Source organism: Xiphias gladius, chromosome 3 (genome assembly GCF_016859285.1).
Source record: "Xiphias gladius isolate SHS-SW01 ecotype Sanya breed wild chromosome 3, ASM1685928v1, whole genome shotgun sequence".
NCBI classification, from domain to species: domain Eukaryota; kingdom Metazoa; phylum Chordata; class Actinopteri; order Istiophoriformes; family Xiphiidae; genus Xiphias; species Xiphias gladius.
Genome location: NC_053402.1, coordinates 8,358,377 through 8,377,653, shown reverse-complemented (window position 1 = coordinate 8,377,653; position 19,277 = coordinate 8,358,377). Strand labels below are relative to the sequence as shown.

The 19,277-nt window shown below is 39.7% G+C and overlaps 1 protein-coding gene across 2 annotated transcripts; it reads left to right on the top strand.

Annotated features, from left to right (window-relative positions):
* Positions 1-856: 856 nt before the first annotated feature.
* On the top strand, positions 857-17,875 carry top3a (DNA topoisomerase III alpha). 2 transcript variants are annotated; one of them, XM_040123798.1, is made up of 21 exons: positions 857-1,375; positions 2,858-2,917; positions 3,033-3,106; positions 3,200-3,275; positions 3,695-3,803; positions 4,022-4,165; positions 4,380-4,550; positions 4,642-4,742; positions 6,934-7,008; positions 7,187-7,269; positions 7,719-7,929; positions 8,348-8,533; positions 8,812-8,941; positions 9,603-9,716; positions 9,966-10,131; positions 10,285-10,431; positions 11,173-11,295; positions 14,025-14,812; positions 14,907-15,212; positions 16,569-16,777; positions 17,162-17,875. In XM_040123798.1, exons 1-20 carry the CDS (start codon positions 1,145-1,147, stop codon positions 16,730-16,732), a joined length of 3,459 nt encoding a protein of 1,152 aa, XP_039979732.1. In that variant the 5' UTR covers positions 857-1,144; the 3' UTR covers positions 16,733-16,777; positions 17,162-17,875. The 2 variants fall into 2 exon arrangements, with proteins under 2 accessions (XP_039979732.1, XP_039979731.1); XM_040123797.1 differs by having other exon boundaries at positions 16,569-17,875.
* Positions 17,876-19,277: the final 1,402 nt, after the last annotated feature.

Sequence of the window (19,277 nt, the reverse complement as noted above, 5' to 3'; positions counted from 1 at the left end):
TTTTTTTTATTGTTTCTATTTTTATTTTTTTTAACATCATAGAACCATTTTGGAAATAATTGTTTTCACTTTGACATGTTATCCCTCAGATTTTCTTTTTATGTTGGCAATCCATAAATATATTATATCATATCATGTGAATAATATTCAAAAGGATCATTTGCATGTATCCTGAAATTTCTTTTGCAAATCAAAAACAGTTTAGTCATTAATCGCTAACTAATAGAACACTGTCTTTATTTTACCTATACTTTCTTACGTACAAGATAACATGCTGTATTTCTCTGCACGAAACATCCTACAAAATATTGGGAAATTATTGACCTATCAGATAACACATGACATGATTTATTTCTTAACATAAAGGCATTTTAAAAGCTCTCTACATTCTGCAATGAATAAAGGTTATTTCGGTTAACAATGAATCATTTATTTATTTGGCAAAAAGTAGTCCAATTTACACAAACTTAGTCTAAAAATACTATGTCTAAATATACTAAAGAAAACTGTATGTTTTAACTGTAATATGTAAATTCCCACAAGGTTGCTAAAACCCAAATTCCCAGAAAAGAATTACCCCAATGTCCTCACTGGTAGTAGCAGTTTTGATTTGTAGTTACTGAAATGGCAAAATGAAAATTTCGGATTTAGGGTGGATTTCTCATAAACCGTGATATGATATATCATCATTTACATTACTATTATCGTTATGAAAAATGTATTAATAATAATACTGCATGTGCTACCCATTTAGACAATAATAAATTTGAACGCACTTATTTACTATTATTATAACCGTGTTTTGGTGGTTCCAGGATTTTACGACAGAATTACGACCTTGGATACGGCAAGTATTTGACAGGCGGGCGCGACGTTTGTAAATAGTTAGCACCACCACTGGAGAAGTCGATGCTGCTGCTTACAAAGTTTCTAATTATTAATTTTTTTGGGTTACCGTTACCGTTAATGTCCTCCCAATTTTTTATCCTGGGTGAAGCTAGGCAACCTGCGACCACTTTTTAGCCCTTGGGAAAAGTTTCTGGGAGCGAAGACCATGGCTTTAGCTGGCCGCCTCAGTTAACATGCTAACAGCAGCAGCGGGTCAGCCTGGAGGACCAGCTGCCTCATTTGAGAGTTGCCAGGCATGCTAATAGTGCACCTCTTTGGAAGATCCTTGCTTCGACCAGGACTGCAGCGGCTTGGGGTCCTGCGTAGGTGCCTCTGTGCGGCGCAGAGTGGCTCGTGTCCGGACACACCGCAGCAGGCAGACATGATCCGGAGCCGGGCTCAGATCAAGCGGGTCCTCTGCGTAGCCGAGAAGAACGATGCAGCCAAAGGCATCTCAGAAATCATGTCCAACGGCAGGGCCAGGAGGGTCAGTTATGTCTTTTCACCAACAGCACGAACACCTCAATCACATAACGTTATTTGTCAGTATGGTGTTGAAACGATTAGTAGGTGGACACACAATAAATCGGCAAAAAGTCTTTTATCAAACTAAAATGCCAAATAGTTGCCGTGTTCAGTTTCTGAAATGCTTTTCTCTTTTATGTTTTTGTAAATGACCTAAAAATATTAATATTTTTGAGTTTAGGAATGTTGGTCAGACAAATAAAATCACCTTGGGCTCTTTGGACTTGTTATGGATAGTCTCTCTATTTCCGGGCATTTTATCGACTAATCAATGAACATGATCAACAGATTTATCAAAAATGAAAATAATCATTGGTTGAAGCCCTAAATCAGTTGATGGTACTGTTCAGGGATCAGAATGTCTCTTTGTTGTGATTGTATCTTTTCGGTTTGTGGTCCACCCAACACTGGACTGCAAGACACCTTAACACATAATTAATTTTAGATGATCCATAATACAACATTCAGTTAGAAAACAGGATTTTTTCTAAACATAGGGACAAGATGAATTGGGCAATCTTAAATAGAAACCACTACACTTTTACTGGTGTTCACTTATTCACATGCTCCCCCAAACACCCTCTAGAAATGGACGATATGGATCAGAGCTTAAATGAGTAGTCAGTCCATTACTCAGTTGACTGAAAATTCATAAGCAATAGATTTGATAATCATTTAATCAGTTAAGCCATTTTTTAAGCAGAAGTGCCCAAATAATTATTGGTTGAAGGTTCTCTAATGTGAATATTTAAAGGATGTCTTGTCCTCCGTGATAGTGAACTGAACATCTTTGGGTTTTTGACTGTTGTTAGGTCAACAAAAACAAGTTAAATATGTTGATCTTGAATTTGGAAAACTCTGAGTTATTACTATTTCCTGACATTTTATGGACGCCAAATCAAGAAAATAATGTGCTAATTAATCAGTAGTGAAAATAACTATTAGTTGCACCCTTATATGGATAATTATTATCTTTGCGTATACAAATTTACTGTACATGTAATTATCGAAACATACAGGGACTTTTTTGGGATATCTGTGAAGAAGTTGGGATGAGCTGTTTTTGGCTAATCCTGTGACTAATATGCTTGATAAATCAAGATAATTCATGACATTGATTCAAAAATCGATGTTAGTGGAATAACTAGTAGTTACCATAGTATAGACAGTACAGCAAGATCTCTGACAGTTAACAAATCTGTAATGTGTCACAGTATATACATATATCGTCATATCACCCAACATTTTCTATCCTTAGACCCACGATTACATAAATATAATGATAACAAAAACTCTTGCTGGTGGAAAAAATAACAGGAGCACCTGACAATGTCATACAAGCCAATGCACCTTCACCCATGAGTCTCACATGAGCATATAGTATCGCTCCTTCCCTCGATTTACCCGGTTGCTCTAGTATTGATTGTCTTCTTTTCCATTTCAGAGGGAAGGGATGTCGAAGTTTAATAAAATCTATGAGTATGAATATCATCTCTTTGGTCAGGTAAGTGAATACAGCGAAGTGGTTAAATATGCACCCATGGACCTGTATGTCTGTTCATTTGTGTTTATAGTGTCTCTGATTTTGCTTGTTTCATTCGGTCTCCATCCTTCTCCAGAATGTGACAGTAACAATGACATCAGTATCAGGCCATTTACTGGGTCTGGAGTTTAAAGCACCGTTCCAGAAATGGTAATTAAAATACGATTCTTTTATTTTATTTGTATATCCAGTACCATACAGTATCAAAACAACTGATTGTATTTGTACATTTTCTCTCCAAAGGCACAGTTGCAATCCTGTGCTGTTATTTGATGCTGAGGTAGAGAAGTATTGTCCAGATAACATGATAAAAATCAAGGTATGCTCATTTACTTTCATCTTTACTTTAGAATCTTTATTTTGTATCTAAATTAATCTGTGGGAACTTTTACTCTTTGTTATGTGATTATGATGTTTGATTGATATTATTAGTGGTAACTTTTGACATTTGACCAAGACACACCCTCATTCTTTTTCTTTTCCCTTATTTCTCCAATAATAGTCCATTGTGTTTTCAGAATTACTTTATTACTGTATATTTACACACTATACCATTTGTTGATTTCAAGTGTAAAGTAGGCTCCGATGACGTATTTTTATTTATTGCCTTTTCTACTGTCTTAGATAAAGAAATAGACTTGAAGGATTTTTATGGTTTCTTAATTCTCCATCAATCCTCTTTCTTTCATTTCTTTTTCTTTTCTCCCCTTTTCTCCCTCCCTCTCCCTCTCTCTCTAGCGGACACTAGAGAAAGAGGTGAGGCAGTGCCAGGCCTTAGTCATCTGGACTGATTGTGACAGAGAGGGAGAAAACATTGGCTTTGAAGTCATAGATGTCTGCAAAGCAGGTACAAACGTATTATGTGTGTGTTGTACAAAAGTATAATGTGTGTGTTGTTTTTTTGTTGTTGTGTCAGCATCCCTTTGTCTTCTAAGCTGGATTTACCCATGATTCTGTGAATGTGTAAAGCCAGAGAATAGCAGGTTTTCTGTGTATTTGTCGACAAATGACTCCTCATAATTGTGTGTGTGGGTTTTATTTTTCTTATTTTTAATTTTTTTTAAGTTAAGCCCAATTTACAAATCTTTCGGGCGAAGTTTTCTGAGATAACCCCCAACTCCATTCGGAGAGCTTGTGAGACTCTAACAGAGCCAGATGCTAACATCAGCGATGCTGTCGATGTCCGTCAGGAGCTGGACCTGCGGATAGGTAAGGAGGCATTCTAATACTGTACTGTGTAATACAAAGAGACACAGTAGTGCATGTGAAAAAGATTCTTTCAGGATTATGTGATGGCTCCACAGATAATGGTCCTGTATATCTACAAAATACATTCACTCTGAAACTATTTTTTGGTTGTTAATATGTTATATGTAAGTGGTTGATATGATCGCATCCTCTCTTCTGTGCTCATCCTTTACAGGTGCATCCTTCACTCGATTCCAGACACTGCGTCTGCAGAAGATCTTTCCAGAGTCTCTGGCCAATCAGCTGATCTCATACGGCAGCTGTCAGTTTCCCACTCTGGGCTTTGTGGTGGAGCGCTTCAAAGCCATCCAGGCTTTCATACCTGAGACTTTCTACAAGATCAAAGGTATTTATTCATCCATGCACAGACACACAAATCCAATGCAAATTCAAGTATTCGGGTTTTAAACTCCTAGTCTGCTGATTCTTTGTGTCAGTGCTCCATGAGGTGGAGGAGGACACTGTAGAGTTCAGCTGGAAAAGAAACCGTCTCTTCAACCACGCAGCTTGCCTAGTGCTCTACCAGATCTGCATGGAGGTATGTGCCTGTTGTTATGTGTATGACCCATGTTGTGTATGCTGATGCGTGTGGGAATGAATGTATGTGTTGTCACATGCTCCAATGGATTGTTGTTAATGAATTAAATCAGGCCGCGCAGCACCTAAATCTGTTAAGATCCTTTACTGTATTAGATTTGTGTACATACATATCCGAAATGCCTGTACTAGTAAGCTTTATAGTTCAGCTGATGTTGCTATTGTCAGCTGTTTCTTTAGAAAACTTAAGGTGACAAATCTGAGTTTCTTTTGGTGAGTTCATATTGTATGAGTGCTGTGCGTTTAACACTTAAGTGGAAAGTTTAAACATTGCTGAGTTGTTGACGCATGTCAGGAATGGCCATACTCTTGACTATCACAAGTCTAGAGACTTGTAAAGATATTCATGTTATTGATTTTGTTAGGTCACATCCTTTGTTGCTAGTTTATGTTCATGAAAGTGACATTGAAGTTCTTAATTCTGTTAAAAATGCTTTTAGTTTTCATACTGGTCTTATTTGCCTCTTAATCTCTCGTTCCTTTAGGGAGGTATGATTTATTCTCATTATGTTTTAATAAACCAATCTGAGTTCCTGGTGTCCTGTGGTAACCTTGCATGTTGTTTTAACACGGAGCTGACTTTGCCCTCCACAGAACTAAAATGGAGATAACTACTCAACATCTTTGGGACTGAACAACATGAACTACTTACTAAACTCATCAAACATAACATCATTAAAAAAGTAAAGATAAAAGTAGTAAAGAAGAACTCTTATCTGATTAGATTAATACCACAGTTTCACAAGTATCCCACTCTTAGTGAGATGTTGAATGCACAAAAATAAGATACTATGTCATCTCAAAAGCTGTAAACATTTTTTAAATATTTTTTTGAATAAAATGTATGATCCTAACCCTGTACAGTAAAGTAAACCATTAAAAAAATCAACAAAATATTTCATGCCAGATCAGGTCAAACCACTAATTTTCCTTTCATTTAATTTCACAATCTCTTCAAATATTTTTACCTAATATACGCACAATCATATATATACAGAGAATTTCACCCAACTCTGCAGTTTCTCTCCAGTCTACTGAACTTTGTTACCCTCACTCAGCTCATTGTTTTGGTTTTCCGGCCCGAAACCAAAATATCAATTCATGGAGCTGTAAAGGTGCCACTTGCAAACACTTGCAAAGCCTTTTTTAATTTTAAAACCTACATTGTTTGCATTCAGGTTTCCTTACTGGCAGTATTCTTCTTCCTTGCCTTTGCTGGTCCATTTCTGTCAATTGTAGATCAGTGGAATAATGTGAAACCATTGGCAGGAATGTGTATCGCGTAGCCTGCGTTCCCACACATGTGCTTCTGTCTTTGTGCCGTGCACCAATAAATATATATATATATATATGTGTTCATTTGACAGATACTGTTAACACTTTATGAAATTTTGCACTTAATCGAATAAGGTCCATTTGCATCATGTTGATCTATATGAGGTAAAAAGTTCATCATCACAAAACTGAGCACTGCAAGGAGCTACAAAACTCTTCTTACATTGCTTTAATTGGATTGGATGAAAATGTTTATCTACTGCTCCTGCATCCCAAAAACTGATTGAGGCTGGGGGGCATCCAGTGACCTTGTGGCTCAGAGATATGCCATATAATTGCAAAATCCCTCAGGTACCTCTTGCGTGTCAAACCCCTCTTTCTCCTGTGTTTCCTTTACTTTTTGAACTGTTACAGTCAAATAAAGCTATAATGGCAAAAAACATCTTGAAGAAAAAAAACTTGGACTAACTTTTGCTGTTGTATAACAGGTACAAAATGAATTCATAATGAAACACAGCACCAGCAAAGCAACACAGGAAAGGGCATTCATCAACATATTGATGTGCTTATCTTGATCATACAAATTTGTTTAGTTATTCAATATCAATGCAAAAACACTGATTGTTGATGTTGCGCACCTAGAAAGGCTGTGTGGCTGTGTACAAACTGTGTTTTTTGTGTTTCTGTGTGTGTGTCTCTACTCTGTTGTGTAAGTGCATCCACACCTGAGCTGTTACCTCAGGAGGACACAGCAGTAAATTTACATTCACATGTGTTTTCAACCTGCCTGAATAAAATTGGCTAAAAGCCACATGTAAAAGGGTACACACAAGAATGATCATTTTACTCATTTCCAGGATCCCATAGCAACAGTCACCTCAGTAACCAGCAAACCCAAGAGCAAGTGGAGACCGCTGCCTTTGGACACTGTGGTAAGAATATAAAGTCAAACAGCCACACATGTAAATATTGTGCATCTTCAAACACATTTATTTATGTTATAAAGTGTATGTAGTGATTTTCTAGCATGACAGAGCGATATTAGCTTCCCCGTCCTGGGTCGCTACTTTGTCCCCTATGAACAGTCCTCTACCGTGATCTGACCAACAGGAACTGGAGAAAGTGTCATCTCGGAAACTAAGAATAAGTGCCAAAGAGACCATGAAAATTGCAGAAAAACTCTATACCCAAGGGTGAGTGTGTGAGTTTTTGAACAAGCAGCATTTTAGGTAATGTACATACATACTGCTATTCAAACAGCAAAGTATGGTCTTGGTTCTGACCATACGCTAAATATCCTGTCTTTCATTTGAACTTGTTTCAATCAGAAAGCTGGCTTGAAGCCACCTTTATTAGAGGCTATGTGGTGTCAGTGAAATGATCAAATGTATTTCCTGTTTACCAGGTTGTTAAACCCACTCAAAGCTGTTCCTATTTTTGTACATGAGAAGGCACTGCCTGGCGGTTCAGGCGTTTAATAGATGAATTTACCAGCAATGTCATATTTCCGGAGCGTTCCATCTTAGTTTCTTTGTGTGAAGATTACTTGTGACTGTGTGTGTGTGTGTGTGTGTGTGTGTGTGTGTGTGTGTGTGTGTGTGTGTGTGTGTGTGTGTGTGTGTGTGTGTTTTCCTCTATTCAGGTTTATTAGCTACCCCCGCACAGAGACAAACATTTTCCCCGCAAACCTGGCTCTTGGCCCCCTGGTGGAGCAGCAGACACAGAATCCAGTGTGGGGGATGTTCGCCCAGCGGGTGCTTGACCAACCTGGAGGTCCCAACCCGCGGCAGGGCAAGAACTCTGACCAAGCCCATCCCCCAATACACCCCACCAAGTACACCAATACACTGCAGGTAAGAGCACAAAAAATGGAGCTCAGTTTGTGCATAATTCATTTATTTGTTCAATTATTTATTTTATTATTTGAATTTTTTGCCTCTTTAATCTGATGTTTAAAGGCATTCTCTCCCACGGGGACATGTTTTAAACAATAATATATATATGATTTCTTAATAAAATAGAACCACTGCTAATCATTGGTAGCAGGTCTTTTTGTTCCCAACTAGTCCTTGTTGTACTTTTTTCAGCAATATGATGGAAACAGTTGGCTCAAAGGTTTGACATATCGTCTGCAGTAGCCCAAAGGTTACAGAAGTTGTATTCATGCCAGATAAATTCACCATTCTACTAATACAAAAAAAATGCCCCATGTATTCACACACATGGGCACAAACACAGCCTCTGTGAAGTAATGATTTCTTCTGTGTCCAGGGAAATGAAGGACGTGTGTATGAGTTCATTGTCCGGCACTTCCTGGCCTGTGTATCCCAGGATGCTTGGGGGCAGGAGACAGTGGTGGACATAGACATAGCCCAGGAGAAGTTCTCCACCTCAGGACTCATGATCATTGCAAGGAACTACCTGGATGTTTACCCATATGACAGGTGGAGCGCCAAGGTAGAGAGAGAGAGAGTGTGTGTGTGTGTGTGTGTGTGTGTGTGTGTGTGTGTGTGTGTGTGTGTGTGTGTGTGTGTGTGTGTGTGTGTGTGTGTGTGTGTGTGTGTGTGTGTGTGTGTGTGTGTGTGTGTGTGTTGGTGCTCATTTAAAGGCTTTATTAAAAAAAAAAGAGAGGGGGTGTACTTTTATATAGTATGTTGTTGTGGGGCTCCAGATGATTCCTGGCTCTTGCTGCTTGTGTGCGATCCATCTTAGTACATCCACTTTGTATGCTCTAGGTGATTCCAGTGTACGAGCACGGCTCCCAGTTCCAGCCCTCTGCTATCGAAATGGTGGACGGACAGACGAGTCCTCCACAGCTTCTCACTGAAGCCGACCTCATATCACTGATGGAGAAGCACGGCATTGGTAGAGTGCAAACACACACACACACACAAACAGGCAGAGACTTATTTTAATATGTGCATGGTCCCAATCACTCACAAACTTGCAATCACTTACCTATGAACAAGTCAGAAATAAGAAAATATTGATGAATTCCAAAAACATCTGAATTTGTGCATGTGCACAATATGCAATTAAGCCAAAAATCTACACCTTTCAAACAACATCTGTTTACTGGTGTTGGGGAGTACAACTGCATATATAAAAAAAGTTTAAACCTTTTGTGGCTCAATTGTATTTCTTTCTCACTCTGTTAAAATTAACATATTTCATTTCACTAAGCAAAAGTCCTGTAGATCCAATATTAGCATAAAGCAGCAATAACCTAATACAACCGGAAATATTAACAGAAAAAACTGCCTCGGTAGAAATGGTATAGATTGAATTTCTATTATCTCACAGCACACACGAGCAATTTTTCCCAATCGGCTTTTTTGTGTGTCGGGGTGCATTTGGTAACCAGTTTGCATCATATTTGATTTTACAGTACCCTTTTCAGTAAAATCAGATAAACTTTTAACTAAAGCAAACCTAGCAACAACTTATTCAACATAGAACTTGTTTGTTCAAGATTTACTGTTTGTGCTCACTGCAAACTCTATTGTATGAACTGTGTATATTATAGGCACAGATGCAACCCATGCAGAGCACATTGAGACTATAAAGAGTCGCATGTATGTGGGCTTGACAGCTGACCAGAGGTTTCTCCCTGGAGAGCTTGGCATGGGGCTGGTGGAGGGTATGTACACACATAAACACACACACACACACACACACACACACACACACACACACACACACACACACACACACACACACACACACACACACACACACACACACACACACACACCCACACTACATACTACAATTAGCTGTGGGTTTTAATGCATAGAGATGTAGATGATCTTTCTTCTTGCATTGTTCTTGTCACTCACATATGTCACTTATCAACTATACAAGTGTGTATCTGTGTTTGTTTGTTCAGGTTACAACTCCATGGGCTATGAGATGTCCAAACCAAACCTGCGTGCTGAATTAGAGGCAGATCTCAAGTTGGTATCAGAGGGCAGGAAGGACAAACGGAGCGTACTGCTGCACCACATCCAGAAATACAAGACCGTCTTCATTGAGTCTGTCAGGAAGGCAAAGAAGTTAGTTGCATTTAAGATTGTAGTAAAAATTGTGTATTTTCTAATGCACCATCTGTACAAAAATGATCATATTTCACAAAAATGGATTAGTTACACCTGGACCGTAGTCATTGCTGGCTGCTGGTTAGAGGTCAATTTCTGTTCACGCTTCAGGTTAGACGAAGCCCTGTCGCCATATCTGGGTGCAGCTCAGGAGATCACTGAAGCAGAGCAGCAGGACATGGAGATCCCGCTGCCAGTCAGGAAGTGCCCTCACTGTGGTCGGGACATGGTGCTTAAGAAGAAGAGGGAGGGAAACAGGTGAGATGAGACACAAAGCCAGGGAGCTTAAAACTATATTATCCAAGTTGGATTCATTACTATATCATATTGAGTGTAGATGCTGCCTGCTGTTCTGCACTTAAAAACTAATCTTTGAAACTCCTCATCCCCCTCAAAAGGTGACACAGATGTTTTCATTCAGATGTCACACTTTGAATGTTTTTAGCCATTAACTACAAATCAGTTGCACATTTTCTAAAGCAGTTCATTAGTTATTAGTTTGCCCTTTTACTTTGGTAGAGTGTAATAAAACACATTTGGCAGAGACTTGTTTTTTATTTGTTATTGAATAGTAATGCAGTTCCTTTTCGGTGCTGCCGCATCAGCACATTTTTAATTAAACAGTGTATCAAAATCATACTGTGTTCTTATAGATCTATCTTTTCACAGCTCATAGATAAAAACTTTTGGCAGCCAACTCTGATCTTATTGGACACACCGACAAGGTCTAGCTGTCACACAGGCCCTGAATACATAACTTAAAAAAAATGGCAAGTAAATATTCACTGTAATGGGTTACCTATATAAAGCGTGTTTCAGGTCTTTGCAAGTTGATCGTTATATCTTACTAAAATTATCTGAATCCAAAGGAAATCTGAAAGGTAGGAATGTGGTCTAATAAAAATACAGCCTGCTTTGGAATTTTTACTGGTATGGAAACAAGATTATGCATCCTCCCTGCTACGCTCTACCCCCCTCTGTTTTTCGATACCTTCGCAGTAAGTTCCTGTCCTGCGTGGGTTTCCCAGCCTGTAAGACCGCAGTGTGGTTCCCCAACATAGTGCTGGAGGTCAGCAGAGATGAAAGCATTTGTCCCAGCTGTCAGCCACACCCCATTCACATGTAAGTATTTATTTTATACTAGACCAAGTTTCATTGGTAATTTTACAAAGCTGAACACTGTACATTCAAACTGGAAACCATTAGAATTGTCTGAAATGAACTGTTTTTAGGAATGAGATGAATTTGAAGGATGAAGGATCAGTTTACTCAAGGGATAGTAATGCTGTTTAGTCGGTCAGTCGGCCAGTTAGTCCACCGCTTTGGTCCAACAACTACTGGATGGGTTGTAGTGAAATTTTCCTGTCACCCTGAGGATGAATTGTAATAACTTTGGTGATCCCTTAACTTTTTCATCTAGCGTCATCATCGGGGCAAAATTGAAATTTCTCAAATACTTTGGTGACCAAATACCTTCAAAACAAATGACATTCCCATCAGCCTCAGCTGTACTTTGATTTGGGTGCTGCAGTTAGCTCATAGCTCTGCTGTGCCTTAAGGTGTCAGTGTGCTCAAAACCAAGTAGCTCGTACAATGTCAGATTGTCTGTTTCAGAAAATTACATAAAGTGTTGGTTCCGACATCAGAATGGTGTGGTTGGAGTGAGTACTGTTTGACCATTGGGGAAAACACTTCAGTTGAAGCATACTGACGGCTCAAGTACAGACTCACAGAGCTGCTAGTGTGGCTGCAGACTCTTACAGTGCATTCACACGTTTGGACACAAAGTAGCTGTCAGTAGCAGGCCTCTCATGAATCTGTAGTTATGGGGGTGTGTTGTGTTGAGCACGTCCCTTTACATTCTCTCCTATGACTGGACAGTTGTTTTCTGATGTATACGCTGCTGCCAGACACACAGCAATGTTGGCAATTTGTTTCCATGCATTGTTCTCCTTTTTTATGTCCTGGTAACTTTTTAAAAACACATCGTAGAGATTTTCAAAGCCAGAGACTAAGACAATCAGCCTTTCCTCCATTTTGTTTAAAGTCCCTTCCTTTGAATCAAAATGATTGCGACTGGCTGCATCAGAGGATATTTGCCTGAAGTTGAGCCTTTCTCAATTTTCCCCTGTAGTGTAGCTCTGCACTTTTTGAGTCTGTTGAGCTCGGAGGGCTGCTGAGCCAGGTCTCATTCACAGTGAATAGCAGGATTTGCTGTCCCACATTGGGAATCCGTGTGCGTGAACAGCCCATTTTTGTCTTCTTTTGTCGGTGAGTCCCCCAGCTGTATGAAAGTGCAATCCTAAATTTGCAGAAGTACCCCTTTAAGCAAATAACCAAATACACTGTTGAGAAATTATAGCTAGTATTTCATAATAACAGTCAACAATCTGTTTGTTACAGAGCTTATTGAGAAGGGTTTAACGCAGAGAAGGAATTACATTATATACCTATAACCAGCACAATCACATATTACAACCCCTCACTGATTTGCAACAAAGGCTCTCTTTTCAGTTCCTGATTATCATATTAACCAAATGAAGAAATAATTCAGTTTTTGAAATTAGGTTGAATGCTGATTTAGTTGATATTTACTGTGCACTGTGTTATAAATGGCTCATGTTAGAGTTCGTTTAGTCCTTTGGTTCCATATCATTTCCTCCCAGCACAGTTCAGACCCACAGTTACTACACATATTGAACTTTGAAAGCATATTCTTTACAGTGGTTACTTCAATGCCAGTTACTTTATTTTGCCAATGAACACACAGATTACACTTCTTAGATTATTGAGAAGTGTATGTGGGATCTTATAGGGAGTCTATACACTCGTTACCATCCATGCTCCACACCCCAACACAGATGAAGCTTCATCAGCACAAGAAACTGGTCAAAATTCTTGTTTACACAAGTGGGCGTTAACCCCTTGAGCACGTGCCTCAGCTCAGTCCAAATATAGGGCACGCTCGCTAGCAGCCAACCAAAGTGCTCCACACCAACATCCGTTACCATAGAAACAATCTGGTACAGAGCTCAAAGTTGAACTACAGCACTTGGTCCAAAACATCACTGTTTTTTAATCATATTTCAGTACGTGCAGTCATAAATTGTTGTTTACTGCTGCCATCTCGCTGGTCGCCACGGCAACTTTTTATATTATCCCAGATTTTGTTTTACACGCATTCCTGTGTTTAATGACAGTATATTAACAATGCCTTTTTTTTTTTTTTTTTTTTTATACACAATTCTCCCCTTGGCATGTGCAAAGGACACCATTTTACTTTATTTTGATATTATTTTCCTGTTATTTGTTGCAAACACATCCTAATCCTAATCCTGAATGTTTGTGGAGATGTTTATTTGCTTAACATCATTTTAGCTGTAACTTCAGTTCCAGATGTGCTCTAGGTTTAATTCATTTCCCTTTAAATGGTTTATCAACACTGCGGAGACAGATTTGTTTTTTAACGGACAAATTCATGACTGGTAAAGAAAGATAAAGTAAAGAATATATTTTCTTTATCCGTGATGCAAAACGTTTTGGCAACTTAATTTCAGAGTTGTGCTTTGTGTCAAAAGTGGCTGCATTTCACATTCACTGGCAACAATACCGACCATGTGCCACAGGATGGCTCCTTACATCTTCTTAGCTGCCTCAATATCTTGAAGTGGGTTTTTTCAAGTTTTGACAGGACGCACCACTTCACTATAGGGTGTGAACAGTACTCGGGCTGATACCAATATTTAGCCAGCTATGCTAACAGCCGGTGTTGGTTCAGCTCCATCATACTAGGGTGTACACCATATTTGACCTCTTTAACATCTGTCTTCTGTTTGTCCTTCATTCTTCAGGTTGAAGTTCAAGTTCCGCAGGGGCAGCCTCCCTCCCATGATGCCATTGGAATTTGTTGGCTGCATTGGTGGATGTGACGAAACGCTCAGGGAGGTGCTGGACTTGAAATATCTCAGAGCAGAAGGAGGAGGTGGAGGAGGTGGAGGAGGTGGAGGAGGGGGAGGGGGAGGGGGAGGGGGAGGAGAGAGAGGAGGAAGAGGAGATGACCCTTGGCCACCAGCTCCAAGGCTCCCCAGACCAGAGCCACCCAGAGCCCCATGTTCCAATCCTCGACCTTCCCTTCCTCCTGTCCCGTCCTGGACCCCTCAGCCTCGACCTCCACCAGGTGGCAGCAGTAGCAGTGTAGACCCCAACAGTGATGCCATTGTGTGTAACTGTGGTCAGGATGCAGTTCTCCTCACTGCGTGCAAAGATGGTCCCAACCAAGGGCGTCAGTTCTACCATTGCAATGCTCGGCGCTGCAGCTTCTTTCTGTGGGCAGATCAGCCAAATCAGCAGGTGTCACATCAGAGTCAAGGGCCACCGCGTCCACTACCTGCGCCAAGGACCTCCCAGCCTCCAAGGCCCTCATGGGGGTTCAGGAACACATCTGGAGGAGGAAGAGGGCATGAAGGGGGTGCTGGAGGACATGTGGGACAGACAATGTGTAACTGTAATGAGACAGCGGTGACACGCACGGTGCAGAAGGACGGTCCAAACAAGGGCCGGATGTTCTTCACTTGTGGGAAACCAAGAGAGCAGCAGTGTGGCTTCTTCCAATGGTCTGATGAGAACGTGCCTCCACCAGGCAAGGCTCACATACACACACACAAACACACACAACTGTCTTGTGAGGACCCTCATAGACATAGTGCATTCATGCAGCTTTTTTCTGTGGGCAGATCAGCCAAATCAGCAGGGGGCACATCAGAGTCACAGGCCACCGCATCCACTACCTGCACCAAGAACCTCCCAGCCTCCAAGGCCCTCATGGGGGTTCAGGAACACATCTGGAGGAGGAAAAGGGCATGAAGGGGGTGCTGGAGGACATGCGGGACAGACAATGTGTAACTGTAATGAGGCAGCGGTGACACGCACGGTGCAGAAGGACGGTCCAAACAAGGGCCGGATGTTCTTCACTTGTGGGAAACCAAGAGAGCAGCAGTGTGGCTTCTTTCAGTGGTCTGATGAGAACATGCCTCCACCAGGCAAGGCTCACATACACACACACAACTGTCTTGTGAGGACCCTCATAGACATAATGCATTCTCTAGCCCCTAACCCTAACCTTAACCATCAAAACTAAATGCCTAACCCCAACCCCTTACCCTAACCCTAACCTAAATCTAACCTTAACCTTAAAACCAAGTCTTAAATGTTCTCACAAAGGCTAGGCATGGCAATGTCACTCAGTCTGTCCACCAATTTGGTCCAGACTGAAGTATGACAGCAACAGTTGGATGGATTGCCATGACGTTTGGTACAGACATTCATGTTCCCTTCAGGATTAACTGAAATACCTTTGGTGATCCCTTAAAATTTCATCCAACACCATCATCGGGTCAAAATTTAAATTATTCAAGTACTTTGATTTATGATCAGAAACCTGCAAAACTAATGACAGTCCCATGAGCCTCATCTGTACTGCGTATGCTCACTCACTAAACCAAGATGGGGAACATGCTAAACATCATACCTACTAAACATCAGCATGTTAGCATTGTCATTGTGAGTATGTTAGCATGCTGATGTTAGCATTTAAGTATAGCCTCACAGAGCTGCCAGCATGGCTGAAGACTGTAGTTTTGTTATTAAGTAAGACAAAGAGTGAGCAGCTACCCTGAGTGAAAAAGGGCTACTTATTCTGACTGTATTATTAAAATAGATCACTCAAACACCTTGGTTGCATAAAGGAGTATGGTCACCTTTCAAAGCACAAAGTACTGTTATTTTTTACTGGGTTTTATTTCTGACAAAAAGGGGACTTCTAGAAACTCCATCTTCAAATGCTCGCAAGTGACATAATTTGCTTATAGACTAGATTTGGTTGTGGTCTGCGGTACTTATCTAATGATTAAACTTTACTGCCAGATTTCTCTGAAAATTGCCTTACATTACAAGCACTCTGTTTTACATTAAAGGGAAAGGCACCCATTAATTTATCACCCGTTTATTACATTCACATAAACAATGCATTACAGACAGACGTTTGCAGTGCATTTCATTTTATTTCTCACAGTTCAGTGTATTACTACCATTATCTGAGCCTGGCATCAGCTAATGCATTATGTATTCTTTGCATATTATTAAAAATGTTTTAATACAAACATGTAAACAAAGAAGTTGTACACTCAGATCAAACACAAGAGAGAGATCCTTCTCACCTACGTCCTTACTTAATGATAAAGAAAACTGTCACGACTCACACTGTGACACTCCCACTGAGACCTTGAGGCATCCACTTGTCAGGCTGACTCTGCGCATACAGAAAAATCTTTTTTGCTCTTAATGCAGTGACTTCTAACCACCTCATGTTGTGTTTGACCTCTGTTCCCCCTTGTCAGGTGGTTTGGGTCGTGGATTTGATGGTGGTGGAGACCAAGGGAAGAAGGGGAGGAAGATAATGGGAGATGCCACCCCCAACAAACCTCCTGCTGCTAAGAAACCTCGTACCTGCGGCATCTGTCACATGCCAGGGCATACCCGAGTCACCTGTCCCCAGCGGTGACTGCTGTCCCTGTTTAAACATACTATTTGTGAAGCTGCTCTGGAGGTGTGTGGAGTTTTTGAAGTCTACGACTTTACAGTGTGGAGTCAGATTTTATTTTTCAAATATGCAGCAACTCAGATTGTAAGTGCCTCTTCACATGGGGTGGACCTCTTCTTCTGGGATATAAGCACTTTACCCACACCTTGTATCCACCCTGGGAAGTTGTATTCAATAACTGTTCCAACTGGACAGGAAAAGCTTTGAGAACAACACCAAAGTCATTTAATAACTATGGCTCCAAACAAAATCAAAAATTGTGTTTCCCAGTCTGAGTTGTGCCGCACATTGGCAACTCCTATAAAAAAGAGGAATGTCAAAGACATTTCATGTCCCAAGTCAGTAGAAACTAGAACTTTTCTTTTTGTTTTCATCTCTCTGATTTCTCAGGTTTCATCGGATCTGCAGTGTGCTTGTTCAAGATTGATGGCTCTTTTCTGGCCCCTGGTAGAAAAGTTATGGGTCATTTTGGGGTCAAGCTAACCATTTTGTTCCTGTTACTTCCTGCCAGATGGCAGCCAGTTTCCATTCTACATCCTTACAAGAATTCAGCATTTAGGAGATGAGTTTATTCACTTTCTTGCCAAGAATTAGATGAGAAAAATTTATATCAGTCTCAGCCATGTACAGTATACAGAAGCTACAGCCAGCAGCTGTTTAGCTTAGCTTAGCATAAAGACTGGAAAAAAGGGGAAACAGCTAGCCTGGCTCTGTCTGAAAGTAACAAAATCAGTAGCAGCAGCACCTCTTAAACTTGCTAAGTAACATCTCATATATTTAATTTGTACAAAAACTGAAGTTTAAAGTTAAAAAAAAAAAAAAGCAAACAATTCACCGCTTATAGGGGTTAATGCTGGACTGTTAATAAGCATATTTCCCAAAATGACAAACTTTTCCTTTAAAGCTTAGTGGAGCATTCACAAACAGACACGTGCTACTTGTATTAAACTCTGGTTGTCTGAACTCTTTTGCTGCCTGAGGAAAAAGCTCTGAACAAGTTTAAAACTTGTAGGTGTTTGTAACAGCAGGAACCTGAAAGTGCTCAACAGTTGATGGGGAACAGAAACAGTGCTGTCTTTAATGAATAAATGTGTATTTTAAAGACGGTCTAGTTGCAAATGGTTTATTAATAATTAATAGTATGTATTTATATGCTGTCTTTTGTTTTTCATCAATTTCACCATCACCATCAGTATATTTAGCCGTAGCCAAGTATTTTACATTGTTGGATTTGTCAAGCTGTTGTTGGAAGAAACATTAAAATGGGTTTTTACACTGTAAATGTAAGAGTGCAAAAAGAAAGGAAAGCTGGCTGGTGGTTTGAGGAACAGTCAGTACTTTACATTATTATTGGAATATCGATGTATGATAATAAACTTTAATGTGCTGTTACATTTCATGGTTAGTATCTTTACAGTCATGACAGAGTGTGATATTACGAATTTTGGTTTCTTGGCTCAGCTGGTTCTGGTTTTGGTTTTATATTGATTCTTCTACTTTCAGCTGCTGTACACAATGAGCATGATGAGTAAATATAAAACCTTTTTTCCTGTTGCTATTTTCTAAAAATAATGTTCAAATTCTAAATAACTGTTAGGGGAAATTACATCACTTATTATTGAGTTTCCTTTGAGAAAAATTGAGCAAAAAAGTCCTTAAATGATCTTACTTCCTGTCCTGATCAGTGGTGAAAGTAAAATGGCACACTATATAAATACTCCATTAAAAGTAAAAGTCCTGCATTCAAAATTTCAAAAGTATATACAAAAGCATTATTAGAGAAATATACTAAAAATATCAAATGCAAAAATGTTCATTATGCAGAAAAAATGCCCAGTGTGAATGCTGTGTTATTATTATTATTATTATTCTACATTATTTTATTGGATTATAGTTACTGAAGCAATAATGTGTATGTAGTATTTTATTGTTGTATTTGGTCAAGGTGCTGCTAATTTCATCTACTGATAGTTTATATTAAATGTTTTGTTTTTACAATTTTAATCTGCAAAGTAACCAGTAACTACAGCTGTCAGATAAATGTAGTGGAGTAGAAATTACTATATTTTCCTTTAAAATGTAGTGCAGTATAAGTATAAAGTAGCATAAATCGGAATACTCGAGTGATGTACAAGTACCTCAGTACTTGAGTAAATGCACGTTCCACCACTGGTCCGGACTCTTTTCACTGCAGAAATACACACTAATGTCTAACTGAATGTTAGTGTGTCTGTTACTGTCTAGTGACCATAAATGTTTTATCAGATAACAGGTCTCCTCTCAGACAAACTTCGTACTTTGCAGCTTTGGATTTCACAGCTGGATTTGAATGGTTCTGTTTTCCCAGAAGTGCTGCTTGACTCTGTTCACTGGCGAGCTAAACGAAGTGCAAGCCCCGGGCACAAAAAGGGTTGGGACGAAGGGAAATAAACCAGAAACGCATGGATTCCCGGTATGAGGCTTTAAGTTACCCAAATGGTTTTTTTCCTCCCTTTTTGTTGATCTT